We start from the raw sequence: 15,770 nt of genomic DNA, 5'->3' as shown, positions 1-15,770 counted from the left end.
TAGGAGCCATAAATGTTTTCTTTATATTTTGCTTTTTATTATAATAAACTTTATGGGTATTGGTTTACTTTGATTTGTGTTTTTTGTTTATTGGTTATTATGGGACATGGGTGTGGCGCTGGGTGTGTGTGGTGCACAATTGGAAGTCTTAATTAGTCCTACCTGACACCTGCGCTTCTGTTCAGTGTGGCGTGGGGTGAGGACGGGGGAAGGCTATTCTTTTGTGTGCCGCACTTCGCACATCGCATGGACTCATTGAAAGGCCTTATATCTGAACGTTTTTCTCTGCCTTGCATTCGAAAGACTATTGGAGTCTAAAAAGACTATTGAAGTCTGGATTGATATGGAGAGCAATAAACTGAAGAAACGGGAGCAAGTGTGCGGACATTGGATTATTTAGTGCGTGTAAGACAATTTGATTTCCCCCTGCTTAGCCCACCGCGGCTTCTGAACAAGTTGGTTAGTTGGATCTGGTAGCCGCAATACCCAGTCATCCCAGCCACAGTGTCTTCACCCTTCCTTTCAAATTACTGTAGAGCGGTGCATCCCCTCCCTCTCCCCCCTGCCTGGCAGAGCTGGCAACCAGGATGCCGAAACACTACTGACTTCTTGATTAGTAGATTGGTGGAGGGTGGCGCATCAGGCCAACAAACAACATGACAACATCAACATCAGTTGAGGGCTGCAACTTCACTTTTTAAATGACAATATCCTGGCCGGACTACTGTTGTCAGTGATATAAGTATTTGAAATGAACATGATTTCTTAATGTCTAGTGACATATCAAGGCCATTTTATGATTAATTGAAATACAGTTCTTACATACGGTTCCTTTAAACATTTCCATACTGAACATGATGTTTTAATTTATGATGCTGTGATGTAAATTCTCTTTTATTTCTATTTCTTTGTTTATAATTTCAACCTAAACTAAAACAGAATCATCCCAATATCCTTCTTTGATATTCTAACACTGTTGTTGTACTGTACAATGCACTGTTTTGAAACTAAATGTAACCTGCGTTGTGTTGAACCTGCGCGGTTTAGCCCTGCACACGCCCGGACTCGAACCCGCGAACAGCAGCACCTCGGATAGGGAGGCGAGCGCGCCAACAATTGAGCCAATAGCCCAGGCTACTGGCTTGCATGCCAGCAGCACTCTTGAGGCGTCGGGGAGTGAGGTTTACCAACGTTCCACAAGCACAGCTAAGCTAGCTGGCATCCGTTACATAAACACGACCTGCAGTCTGGCTATATCACAGTGCAGGACATTTCTCATCTACACCCTGAGTTTGGCCTAGCAGTCGTAGACACGAGGCAGCCGGCCAAAACTACAGCACTTGGGGGTGGTGTCGATCTCCTCTGGGGGCTTGGTGCCCACGAAGGTGAAGCGCTGGAGAAGAGAGGATGTGAAGAGGAAGAGCTCCATCCGCGCCAGACCCTCTCCCAGGCAGTTACGCTTCCCTGACAGGCAAGACACCGACAGATTCATGGATTAGTAAAACTGCAATGAAGGCTGAAGTAAAAGTGTCAGCAGCACTCTAGACTAGTGGCTCTCAACCTCTTTTGAGTCACAATCCCCCACAATAATCAGGTTGGTGTGCTAACCAACTGGTCACCTCTCTGTCATAGTGCTTAATTGGTGAGCACTGGTCACCTCTTTGTCCTAGTGCTTAATTGGTAGTTGCTCCCATTTTCTTAGCACTAGATTGTTTTATGTTTTAGAGACTTATAGTCGAGATGCTATCAGACACTGTGCATGGAGATTAAATTAAAGCGATAATTCCTTGCAGGAAGCGATTACACGTTTTTTGGTATATCCAGTTTTTAATATTTTTTTTCCGAAGTGTTTACAACTTAGTGTTAACTAATAATTGTCGCAAACTGGACTACGAACAAAATATTAGTGCATTCCTGGATCTACATCCTTATGCATGCTTCCTGCCAGGACTTTTACGGGCTTTTCCCAAATCACGGAAGAAACGTCGACGCAGCGGTATAGTAGCAGATAATCAGGCAAGTCTTATTTAAATAAACTCCTGGTGCACTTACAAACTTTCTAATGCCTCGTTATTGGACTAAAGGTCATAGTTGTACTACTGCAGAAGTTTCGTACCATTCAGGGCATTATTAGTGGGGTAATTTACGAGATAAAAGTTGGTTCCATCACGACTGCAGAACGTCATTAGTTTCTGACAGCGCTACTCGACCAGGGATTGACCAAGGGAAAAAAGGTTCTGGGAGGGTGTTTGGCTCGGGTCATGGTGCAAAGGACCATAGGGTGAAATTACTCCGAACCATCGCTTTAAATCTAATTTCCTTGCTCATCTCCAAACAGGTGCGATACATCAAGCGGGACCCAACTTTTTGCTGCATGCTACTTGTACTTTTTCGCTAACAGACAGAATAATCTTTAATTCTATTATAGCTTTATTGCATACTTTTAAATGACTTGAGTTGGAATAACATTAGTACTTTTTCTGAAAAGCCATCTCTGTAGGTGGTGGATGAGGCTTCTTCTTTACCAACAGTGACACATAGGACACCTTTATCATGTTTATAACAGCAATTCCTGTTTATGGAACACGGAAGAGGACTATATAAGACAAAACTAGATGTACCGCAGAGCGGTACAAAATATGACCGCCGCCCAGTCCAGCACATTTTTTCCACAAAAATAAGTCACGTTTGTCAAATTGTGTTCATTTCCTACTTTTTTCCTTTTTTGTGTTTGTAATTGAGTGTGTGCAGAGTGTGTGGTTGTTTTTGTGTATATGTGTGCTTCTGTGTGTGTTTATTGAGTGTGTGTGCCTGCATGTCAGGTAGTTTTTTTATGTGTGTGTGTGTGTTTGTGTGTGTGTTTGTGTATGTAGGTGTGTTTGTATTTGTGGGTGCATGTGTGTGAGGGTGTGTGTGTGTGTATGGGTGTTAATGTGTTTGTGTGCGTGTCGTGTGTGTATATGTATGTGTGTGCGCCAGTGCGAGCAGGTTATCATAATTGAACTCACTATTTGGGACGTCCTTCTCCTGAAATAGACACCGAAACTCACATCAACAGTGGAGTCAACAGTAATGACCATTTCAACAATGAGGAGTTTGTGTGACGGCTTAAAATAATCATATGATCCCCAACCACCAAGTGGTTTAAATTATATCAAAATAGATTTATCATAATCATCCTTTAAATCAGCATTTAAATGCCTTAGGCTAAACAAATATAAGGGTAATACATCTTCCTTACAGCACATAAGGTACCTCAGCATAATCCAAGTCTCACTGTCTAGTTATCCATCTAAAATGTTTAAAAATAGGCAAATGTGGCCCTCTAGTGGGAATGTCCTCTAATTTCGGCTTTATAAGCAGCTGAGGAGTAGGCCTGTATTGTCAAAAATCAACAAAGATAATAAGCAGCATCCAAAAACATATTTCTGTGTTGTTTATTAGGAATAGTGTCATCAGCAGTAGCATTTACCCATTATCTTTACCCCCAAAGCACTTTTACCTGGATCATTTTAATCATGAAGGCCTCAATATAGTCCTGTGGGGTGGAGTTGGCATCCAGGTGCTTAAGTCGGGTGTCTGCCTCCCTCTTCACATAAGCTTGAGCGTCCTACAGCAACGCAAACATGTCTCTGTGCTTTCCAGGAAGACGGTCAAGAATTCCAGGAAACAAGTTGTATAGCTGGAAGAGATCAACAACCCTCACATCGTTATCAAACTCAAGCAGATCAAAAATGTGTGTGTTCAATCATACAAAAGTGGCGCTGTGATGTTATTCACAATCGCTTACAGACTTCACACTCTTCCCATACGAGTATTTATACACACATTGGACAAACAGTTATGAAGAAAAATGTTTCTGGACCTTTTGCGCATCTTAATTCTGTGATTATTTTGTGAATGTAAATAATTACATAAAAATGGCTGTAACAAATACACCAAATGATGAGTAGAGAAATGAATGAACTCCTCTCCCTGGAGGACGAGGGCATCTTTGATGATCTGATAACCCGACAAGATCCCCACTGGTTTGTTGGCCAGTCAGATAGTACACACGGACCCATACTTCTTACAAAGCTGCAAGGAGAAGGTTTCACTCATGAATGGTTGCTGTATTGTGTTGAACACTTGAATAAATTATTATTGTGAATACAAACAGTCTGCCTCCCAAATAGCATTTTTAACCAGTAATATTGTTCAAAACAGCACCAAACCTCGTCTGCTCAGGATCCTTACTCATTAAACGAAGCACCAACAACGTAGTTAGCGAACCCAGAGTTTATTACAGAAGACTGCTAAGAACACCTACCAACTGTCCCCCTACCAGCTCCTCCAACCTCAGCACGAAGAATAGATTAACCAAACGTAACCAAACGTATAGAATGAACACATTAGATGTCCTCTGCATCTATATAATGTGAACGTACCTCCTGATAAGACTTGTATGGCTCCTTCAGGTCTATTTGCAGTAGGTTTCCTAGAAGTGGTACCGGACGAGGCCCCGAGGGTAATCTTCCAAAGCTCTTCTGCTTCCCTCTTCCCATCCATACCAATATACACACCACTATGCCCAAAACTATGCAGAGAAAGTTTGCCTGGAGAAAGACTAGTATTTCCATCTTGACAATCCTCTGTATGGGTCTAGGCTGAGAGGGTAAAAACAAATAGGCCACTTTCCCCATAAGGTGAACATGGATTTATTATGGTGAATGGTTAACCTATATGTTGCGACATTCATTGGTCCATGAGTGGGGTAAAGTTATATATTCAGCATTCCTTTGACATTCAAAGTACAAACCTATCACACATTTCAATCATTTGAGTGGATGACAAATCAACTCAACATAGAGATATCCCTTGTTTTTGAAATACTGGAGTGAAGTGAAGATTGAACTACAGAGAGGCCTAATAGGTGTGTGTGTGTAACTGGCCAGTTTTTGCAGGCTGTTTATTGTCTGAATATTTTAGTGTTTGTAGCTGCCTGGCTGCGTTAGCTGCTGGTTGTAGCAACTCGAGCTAGGTAAAACCGATTGTTTTCATTTTGTTTCATACTGACAGTACTCGGTGACCTCGAGAAACAGAGATCTATGTGAAAACTCGCCGGATTTCTCCTTTAAGCCTGGAGATATGTCACCTAAGATCATCCGTAGAGGGTAATATTTTGACCTGTCATTATAAAAAAAGCCATCTAATAAGAAGAGGTGTGTTACATGTTGTATTTAACTGTGTTGACAGTGTTGTTACTGATATCTTTGAATGTTTAGTCTTTTCAGTTTTGGCCCCTATACAATGAGAGAAACCAATAATCCACTGGATTTATGTATAGGTTATCACTATTAGAAAGAACATCAACAAGGAATAGTACACAATAAAAAAGCTCCTAAATAAAACAGGCGGCTAGATGTTACCCATCATAGATTTTTATTTGCAATGGATTTAAATATATTTTTTATTTTATGAAGCAGAAAGGTGATGCAACACATGTATTGGTCTTACATCGCAGTCAGTGCATATGTCTAGACAGTGAAACAACATTTGTAGGACATATTGTGTCTGAAAACTTGGCAATTGGTAATTCTCTAGAAAATGTTCACTTTAAAACTTGTTTTTTTTATTTACTGTTACCATTAGCCCAATGTTGTTTTCTATGCCACCAGAAATGCCTTGGGAATGCACATTTTTGTTTATACAGTTAAAAGGATTTATACTTAGGGCTTGTGTCCTACTACTAATACTATAATAGTTTATATGTAAAAAAAAAAATAGTAATCTTTAATGTTAAACACTTATGTGCTCATAATGCCCTTTACCATGCAAAAAAAATCTATTACTGTAGGCCTATATGAAGGGGGGCATAATTGTGTGTTTTAGCACAGTGCCATAATATATAGGCTGGCTGTATAGAAAGTAACATAAATTAATTTTCTTAAAAATGAAAGAGCTCTTACATTATTACTTTTTATAAGATCTGAAAGACAAAATGACACCCAGTTATGAATACAGCATAAACTTAAGCATTAGCCTATACTTATACCCATTATTTGTGGCACCAGGACAAAGTTCAAAGTGTTTTCTTCCCATGCATGGATTTCCTTCTATACACTGTATTTTATTTATTGTTATATAGATTATTTATGTATTATTTATTATGTCGATTTTTTCTGAGATCCTGTCAGAGCATTTCATATCAAACCACCTTCTAATGGATCGTGTTAATTTTGGCCTATAAATGTACACTTTGAATGGACAGTTTGACTACAGTACATTCCCCAAATTCAATCTGATAGATTATGTGTGTTTTGAAAGTTTGGGATTTACTTAGAAAATGAAACAGCATGAGAAGTATGGATTTTGTAAGGTCGAAGCCATGAGGGTCCAGCAGAGTTTAGGAGGTAAACTTCAGTTTCAGGGTCATGTGAAAGTTGTGAATGTCTTCTATGGAGTCTGTTTTCACAGTCTGTTCTACAACATGGCGGACATCTCGCTTTAAATCTTCGTAGTACCGCTTCACTTCCTGTACTTCAGCCTGACGTCGTTTCTTTGTGTCTGGTTGACCTTGTTGAGCCTCCATCAGCATCTTCTCGTACTTTGACTCTACAGCTTTTATTTTCTCCTTCAGTTTCTTCTCATAGAACTCTCTGAGCTCCAACTCTCTCTGGGCCAACATCTCCACCACCTCAATATAGGTGTAGTTGGAGTAACACTGTCCACTGTTGGCATCAACCATCTTCTCCACCATCTCCAGCAGGTCCAGGACCTGGCTACGATCATCAACTTGGTTGTTATGGAGGCAGTGGAATCTGTTTTCCACTTTCTTTAGGATCGACTGCAGCTCAGGTCCTGCCTCCCTCAGTTGTCTATCGATGTCTGGCTCAGCTTGGTCGTCCTGGGTGAAGAGGATTATGGTGTGCCTCCAGGCATCCTCTCCAAAGATCTCCTCCACCTGCCTCACAGCGTCTTGCTCCTCATTGGTGAACGGCCCCACCTTGATGACCAGCAGGATGGCGTGGGGCCCTGGGGCCGACATGTTGATGCATTTGGAGATCTCCCTCTTCACAGTGGGTTCAGGTAACGAGGTGTCGAAGAGGCCAGGAGTGTCAACGATGGTTACTTCTCTGCCGAACACCTCCCCACTCAGCTTACAGCACTGTCTGGTGACTGAGGATATAAAACAGTGAAGAGTTAACTCTGAAAATGACACAACACAAAAAATAGTGCAGGAGCTTATCACTCAGAGACACTTACAATATGCACCCAAAAAGTTAAGCATTTATTATTTGTAGCTGCATGACCGTGTCAGGTTCAGTTGTTCAGCACATGCCGTTTGGAATAATTGTAGTCTCAGCGTACATTTGAGTAGGTTAGCATGGTAATAAATAACACTGTGGGAGACACAGGTCACTAACACATTGCAAGGGTTCAAAAGTAATCGGACACTTTGATGCTAAATGGTTCTTGGGCAGCTGTGTGTTGTTTCAACACTTCAGTTCATGTTTTGCATGTGAGTTGATCATGAATTTACTGAAATATTATAGGAGCCAGTGTAATATTAGTGTGGATTAAATTACTGTTTTGAAGACTGAAATCACTTGCTCGCCTACCAACATTAAACTATAATGCAACACTGTAGAAGATTTGTGCTACTCCCACAACATAGTATTATATTCAAACCAGTGTCAAAATCTAATCATGCAAACAAACGTCATTGATCTCCCTACTTTAATCCAATCACATAACTATAACAGAGAGGTTTGCGGCTTCTCATGACTTCACTTCAGGACTGCTATTAATAGATATTAAACACTGCTTACTGATCCAGTCAGACTAGTTAATACAACTGATGTTTTTGCTGATGACTGTTCCCTACTGATTAGGTAACTTTCTGTTATACATATTGCCAAAGTTCAGCCATGGCACATATTCTTTGAAAGCACTTTGTGGTTTTGGTAAATCAGTCTACCCCAGTCTCAGACAGTCTTGGTAACTTGCTACAGACAGGATTTCCCATTACTTCAAAGGTCTGGGGGTTGCTCTTATGCATGTCTGGGGACTATATTTCAATTTCATGTGATTATCACACCCAAAGCTTTTGTGGTACCTGAAGAATGACTGACAGCTGCACTGAAGGCATCTCTTCCCGGTATAGTGTTTCCACTGGAGCTCTTCCCTGCTCCCGTCTTCCCAACAAGAACAAGTCTAAACTCTGTAACAGAAACAATGCCTGAAACATTCACAAGTTCAAGTTCAAATAATTCAGTGCCTGTTGCAGAGTTCAGAATTCAGAGCCCCATACAATAGTGTTGCGCGGGTTAAGGTTTTTTAACATCCGCACCCACCCGACCCGTCAGGAGAGTCGATCCAAGAGTCCCACCCGACCCTCAAAAATATGCGCTGATTAACGACCCGAACCTGACCCGACAAAAAAAACAATGTGCCTATAGCCTAGGCTATCCTTTGTAGTTCATATTGAGGTAGAGACAATGCTTTCTTATTAACTAAACACTGAAGAATTTGCACTAGACTATATGCTTCAACAAAGAGTTGTTGCTCTAGGCTTGCCAAAAACTTAACAAAACTGCATCTGTCTAATGAAAGAAAGTTGAAATTATCATTAGGCCTACAACATGCATCCACAAACTTCACAAAAATCTGTATAGACGATCCTGTTTAGGTTAGCTGTGTGGCTGCACTGTGTAAAAACAGTATAAGTATAAGTAAATATACTTTTTTGATCCCGTGAGGGAAATTTGGTCTCTGCATTTAACCCAATCGGTGAATTAGTGAAACACAAACAGCACACAGTGAACACACAGTGAGGTGAAGCACACACTAATCCCGGCGCAGTGAGCTGCCTGCTACAACGGTGGCACTCGGGGAGCAGTGAGGGGTTAGGTGCCTTGCTCAAGGGCACTTCAGCCGCAGCCCACTGGTCGGGGCTCGAACCGGCAACCCTCCGGTTACAAGTCCAGAGTGCTAACCAGTGGGCCACGGCTGCCCATAAAACATAATGGAAAAAGTGACTTAGTCACTTTTTTTTTTTTTTTTTTAGTCACAGTTATTATGACCTTTTACCTTTTAAACTATTCTATGACTATATTACCCTTCCGTGCTTTTATTTGTTAACTGTGCTTTTGTTTATTTAAAGCACATTGAATGACCTCTGTGTATGAAATGCGCTATATAAATAAACTTGACTTGACTTGACTATATATATGTATCCTGCAGGAGGAGAACAAAGGGGGAACATGTCTTTTTTCCCTCATATAACATTATGGGAACCAATTTGAATCTGCAGCACACACTACACACAGTGAAAACAGGCAGTTATACCAATACTGGCTCATCTACTGGTTAAACTGTAGAGGAATTCATGTTCATCTGCATCTGTGCGCTGGCCCAGTCATGTTTGTGTGTATTGTGTGGTATAAATTAGCAAAATTTTATTTTGCTCAGTAATTAAATTAGCATTAGTTTGTGTGATAGTGTCAGGATCTGGCATTGACTAAATGTGTTTGTGCCACCCTAGTGGCCATTCTCTGTATTAGTTTGTGTTTGTGTCCGGGTTTCCTTGTTCCCCATGTGCTTTGTGTTTATCTTTCTGTCACCTGTCTTTGTCTGTACTTTGGTGTGTACTTCCTGTCCTGTTAGTTTTCCCTCCATTTTCTGCTCCCACCTGTTCTCCATTATTGTCTTGTTGGTTTTCGTCCAGTCCTCTGTCTTTCTGTTAATTAGTCAGTGTATTTCTACCCCCCTGTTCCTCTGTCATTTGTTGGTTTTTGTCTCTCTGTTCTTCCTGTCTGTTAGTAAGTTTGTAAAGTTTGTAGTTTCTTAATAAAGCATGTTTGTTGGAACTTCTGTGTGAAAGAGTCTACGTTAGTAACACATTGCATGGCACATTTTGTGTCAAACTAATTAGAGCCCTTTACATTATACTACATTACACAATTTATTTCACAGTAAGACACAACACATGGCTGTCTCTGTAGTTTGGGGTCCTGTATACGAAGGTGACCTTTTCTCAGCATGAACTCTCTCACCTTGAGGATGCAGTAGTTCATGAACTCTCACCTTGGGGATGCAGTAGTTCATGAACTCTCACCTTGAGGATGTGGTAGTTCATGAACTCTCACCTTGGGGATGCAGTAGTTCATGAACTCTCACCTTGAGGATGCAGTAGTTCTTGAACTCTCTCACCTTGAGGATGCAGTAGTTCAAGAACTCTCACCTTGGGGATGTGGTAGTTCAAGAACTCTCTCACCTTGGGGATGTGGTAGTTCTTGAACTCTGTGTCGACAGTGACCTTGTGAGGCACAGAGGTCGGGGTCAGGTCCATGTAGCGCTGGACCTCGTGAATAACGGCGTCCGTGTACGGCATCTTAGACCTGTCGTCCATTGAGGGGCTTCTCTCCTGTCCAACCACCTCATCGATCTCTTTTTGGACACGTGCTAAGAAAATGACAAACATGTTAATATTTATTTGCTTTTGGGGCAGCTGTGGCCTACTGGTTAGGGCTTCAGGCTTGTAACCGAAGGGTTGCCGGTTCGATCCCCGACCAGTAGGAAAAATGTGGGTGGGGGAAGTGGTTGAGCACTGCTCTCCCATGCCCACATCCACGACTGAAGCGCCCTTGAGCAAAGCACTTAACCCCTCACTGCTCCCCGAGCGCCGCTGTTGCAGGCAGCTCACTGCTCCGGGTTTGTCTATGCTTCACCTCACTGTGCGTTCACTGTGTGCTGTTTGTGTTTTACTAATTCACGGATTGGGATAAATGCAGAGACCAAATTTCCCTCACGGGATCAAAAGAGTATATATACTTATACTTATACTTATATACTTCAGGAATGCGCAGCCCAGCAGCACTTAATCAATCTCCATAAAAGCCATTGGAAGACATGCTGTTAGTATAAATGATTACTTTAGCATATATAGGTCAGCAGCCTACTCATTTTACTATAACCTTTAATGGAGTACCATGTGTAGAATATTTGTAGAACATTTGTAGAATTTCATACTTATTATTTCACAGCTATATTGTTAATATTACATTATAATATTGGAGAAAACAATAAAGAGGCAGATTTTCATAGCAGAGCAATATGATCGTGTAGGAATATTTATTCAGGATTAACTGAAAGGACCCTGTACAGTATTTGCCCTTGTTTAGGAAATATGACAAATCAACTATGTGTGTGTTTTTTTTTTCCAAACCTTGAATGTGTGGGTGCTTGATCATCATCAGTATCATTTGTCTCAGGGTGGAGGAGGTCGTCTCAGTTCCAGCTGAAAACAGGTTCCACACACTGCCCAGCAGGTTGTCATAATGAAACTCACTATTTGGGACGTCCTTCTCCTGAAATAAGACACAGAAACTCACATCAACAGTGGAGTCAACAGTATGGACCATTTCAACAATGAGGAGTTTGAGTGATGACTTAAAATAATCATATGATCCCCAACCACCACATGGTTTAAATGATATCAAAATAGATTTATCATAATCATCCTATATTACAGAGTTTTAAATGCCTTAGGCTAAACAAATATAAGGATAATACATCTTCCTTACAGCACATAAGGTACCTCAGCAAATAATCTAAGTCTCACTGTCTAGTCATTCATCGAAAATGTTTAAAAATAGACAAATGTGGCCCTTTAGTGGGGATGTCCACTAATTGCGGGTTTATAGGCAGCTGAGGAGTAGGCCTATATTGTCAAAAATCAACACAGATAATAAGCAGCATCCAAAAAGATATTTCTGTGTTGTCTATTAGGAATAGTGTCATCAGCGGTAGCATTTAGTCATTATCTTTACCCCCAAAGCACTTTTACCTGGATCATTTTAATCATGAAGGCCTCAATATAGTCCTGTGGTGTGGAGTTGACATCCAGGTGCTTAAGTCGGGTGTCTGCCTCCCTCTTCACATAAGCTTGAGCGTCCTGCAGCAACGCAAACATGTCTCTGTGCTTTACAGGAAGACGGTCAAGAATTCCAGGAAACAAGTTGTAGAGCTGGAAGAGATCAACAACCTTCAGATCGTTATCAAACTCATGCAGATCAAAAATGTGTGTGGTATTCAATCATACAGCAAATGTGTCACTGTGATGTTATTCGTAATCACTTACAGACTTCACACACTTCCCACAAGTATTTACGCTCATTTGAGAACACCGTTATGGATAAAATGTTTCTGGACCTTTTGCGCATCTTAATTCTGTGATTATTATTTAATGAATGTAAATAAATACATCAAAATGGCTGTAACAAATACACCAAATAGGTGATGAGTAGAGAAATTAATGTTTACAGAAAAGAGGAAATAGGCCAATAAGAAAACTGAAAACATCTACTGTAGGAGGTATTACCTGGCCAATGGGACTGTTGAGGACGATGAAGACATCAGTGACTGCATTATAGAGCAGCAAGAAATCAGGATCTTTATATTCAAAGCGCTGCCCAAACATTATGGAGCAGATTACATTGGCCACGGCATTACACAGCAGCTCTCTGGGATTGAAGAGTCCACCTGTTCAAGAGGATTTCTTTTATGACCACATCATTCTATTTGTTGTATTACAAGTAAAACAGATATCATTTGCATGAATCGTCTTATTCTCATCAGAAATACTCAGCTGTTTTGCACCTTTTAAATTTCATGGAAAATTCAAGATGATGGAAAAGATCACATAGTGTTACCTCAATCCCCTTGGAAATCATCACTCACATTAGCGTGCTATGCCTACAGTATGTAAGTCAAAGTTCTACAGGTTCTTGTCTGGTTTACCATTTAAAGTTCCAGGCTGCCAGAATGTCTTGCTTCCAGGAAAGGGTATTGAGCTCTCCCATTGAACTCCTCTCCCTGGAGGACGAGGGCATCTTTGATGGTCTGATAACCTGACAAGATCACCACTGGTTTGTTGGCCAGCCAGATAGTACACACAGGCCCATACTTCTTACAAAGCTGCAAGGAGAAGGTTTCACTCATGAAAGGTTGATTTATTGTGTTAACTCAGTGGTTCTCAAAGTGTGGGGCAGGCCTCACTGGGTAATAGAGACATGGCAGGTGGGGTGCGATGAACAGGAGGAACAGGTCCGAAGTTTTTGTTGTCCCTATCTTTAAATTAACAATGCCTTTCTTTTTCTAGATCATAGATTCAAAACCAAATAGCCACACACAAACATAGGAGTAATAAACAGACCGACATATGAATTAAAACATCATCAGATCCAGCGGACCGAGACGGGAAATGTTACATGGAACCAAAATGTGCAAATAATATTTTAACATTACCATTTTGTCGGGGTGATGGAGTCAGGTGAGTTTGTGGCACTGAGTTTGAACTTTATGCTTGAAGAGTACAGACAGCCTATCTCTGAATCAACAACAAATTATCTGTAAATCATTTAATTGGCTGGAAATGGTAAATATATCATTGCAGCCATCAGGTTTATTTGAATTTTCTAGTTGTAGAGGTGTCTGGTTGTTTTCCGCTATACTCATCAAAATAAATCCCTGGAGAATACCATGATGTTGATTTGTGGCACTCTTCACATTGACCCATACTTCTCACATAGATGCTGAATAAATACACGATTAGTATGGTGGAAGACACTCCAGACGTTGGACAATGACTAGCACAAAGATGAAGGTTTTATTTTGGTGGAGAAATATCTATTGGCGGAAGAACAGTTAGAGCTGATGTGTTGAATGACCAAGTAAGACCTTAAACACCTTCATACAACTGACCTTTTAACATTGGCCCTTGGAGAAGATGCAAAATAACCATTTTGGATAATTCTGGCATTAATCTGGCATATTAATTGAACAATGAAAATGTGACATTTTATGTTAATGTGCAAATATCTGTCAAATTAACCTTAAATGAATAACCAGATAAGAGTGTGTGTGTGTGTGTGTGTGTGCACTCATCAAAGAAAGGAAGCTTGGAAATGTACACATTATGAATGAAAGGAAATTAAATGAAAAAAACGTGGAACAAACACATTTGATAGCCTCTGCATGTATGTAATGTGAACATACCTCCTGATAAGACTTGTATGGCTCCTTCAGGTCTATTTGCAGTAGGTTTCCTATAAGTGGTACCGGACAAGGCCCCGGGGGTAATCTTCCAAAGCTCCTTTGCTTCCCTCTGTTCATCCATACCAATATACACACCACTATGCCCAAAACTATACAGAGAATGTTTGGCTGGAGAAAGGCTAGTATTTCCATCTTGACATCATTATGGGTCAAAGCTGGGAGTAAAAACAAATAAGCTACTTTCTGATGTTTTCCCCTTATACCAGGACAGGTGAGTGAATGCTGATTTATTAGGTAATGGTTAACATAGTTTTAGGCTGCGATATTCATTGGTCCATGACTGGGGTAAAGTTAAATACCTGTATTCAAAATGAATGACATTCAAAGTGATGGTAATTTTCCTACTATGAGACACAGTCAGGATGATGGCACTCAAGAAACAGGCTTTATTCTTTCAATTATCATCAAGGGAAAGAGACAGGCTTCACCATAAGGATTCCCCCGTATCTCTGACTAATCAGAGAAACAACCTTGAGTTGCTTGAGCTTGAGTATGTCACAAACAAAGCAGTGTGTGACCTCTACGTAGTTCCAACCCTGATTGAATAGATGTGTAGGTCACAAGGGCTGATGATCCTCCTGAAGGGTCGTTAATCAGGAGGACCCTGCCTTGCACCTGTTCAAATGTTATGCTAACAGGATAGTTTCTGAGTACTTGATGCAGTTATTAGTAACAATGGGAAGATGTAGTATCTGTAGACAAAGAGTCAAAGATGGGAGGCTGCAGAGAGGTGCACAGAAAGTCCTCTGTTCAATCCTGAATCTAAATATTGAGGATGTATATGCAAGAGATAACATAAGAAAATAACATAAGAAATAAACAGTGTGTACATACAGTGTATACTGTACAGTCATGATTTTGATTCACAACTCTTTCAAAGTACAGACCTATCACACGCTTCGATCATTTCAGGCTGTCAAAACAACCCAACAGAGACTAGCTAATATCCCTTGTGTGTCAAAACAACTCAACATAGAGACTAGCTAATATCCTTTGTGTGTCAAAACAACTCAACATAGAGACTAATATCTCTTGTGTGTCACAATGGATGATTTTTGTATATTGTGTAAAACTGGCAGGTTCTTGCAGGCTGTTTATTGTCTGAATCTTTGAATTTTAAATCTCAAAAGGTCAATAGACTGGGATGTTCCGTCCTGCCTTGGAATGTCTCATTTTGCAAAACTCATACACAAAATAAAATATCTATACTCCCATCCATTTTATGTATAGCCATCTTTGTCTAAAACAATACATTATATTTTGTATAGGACAACCCTAATAGATCAATTTTAATTGTGCAGCAACTCACAAAGTAAATCATCTTTTTAGTGATCCCAATCAAAGTCCTTTTAGGCAAGTCCCTCCACTCTGTGGCCATATTGCAACGCTTTTTGGGCACTTATCGGGCATCCTATTCAGCAGAAATGCGCGGGCGCAAGGCTTTACGACACCAACCTTGCTCCAGCGGCGAGGTCCCAACACATGATTGGCACAATGTCTTCACAACACACCATATGATTGGCTCAATGTATTCATTCATGTATATGTGTAGACAACGGCCATATTGGAATGCACCCAATGCATTTCTATGGAGGATTTTTTGAGTGCTGCGTCTCCTCATTAGAAAGTCTGTCCCAATGTCCTTGGTTAAGGATTCCCTTGGTTGATTG

General features: G+C 40.6%; 1 protein-coding gene across 1 annotated transcript; it reads right to left on the bottom strand.

Moving 5' to 3' along the window:
- Positions 1-1,297: 1,297 nt before the first annotated feature.
- LOC121683486 (cytochrome P450 2M1-like) lies at positions 1,298-14,243 on the bottom strand. Its single transcript, XM_042063115.1, has 8 exons — positions 14,041-14,243; positions 12,804-12,960; positions 12,365-12,525; positions 11,831-12,010; positions 11,210-11,351; positions 10,195-10,446; positions 6,532-7,158; positions 1,298-1,464 (listed from the first exon to the last, which is right to left on the bottom strand). Exons 1-8 carry the CDS (start codon positions 14,230-14,232, stop codon positions 1,298-1,300), a joined length of 1,878 nt encoding a protein of 625 aa, XP_041919049.1. The 5' UTR covers positions 14,233-14,243.
- Positions 14,244-15,770: the final 1,527 nt, after the last annotated feature.

The sequence above is a fragment of the Alosa sapidissima genome, chromosome 15 (assembly GCF_018492685.1).
Source record: "Alosa sapidissima isolate fAloSap1 chromosome 15, fAloSap1.pri, whole genome shotgun sequence".
Lineage (NCBI taxonomy): Eukaryota > Metazoa > Chordata > Actinopteri > Clupeiformes > Clupeidae > Alosa > Alosa sapidissima.
Note: the sequence above shows the minus strand (reverse complement) of the source record. Positions and strands in the feature narration are given on the sequence as shown.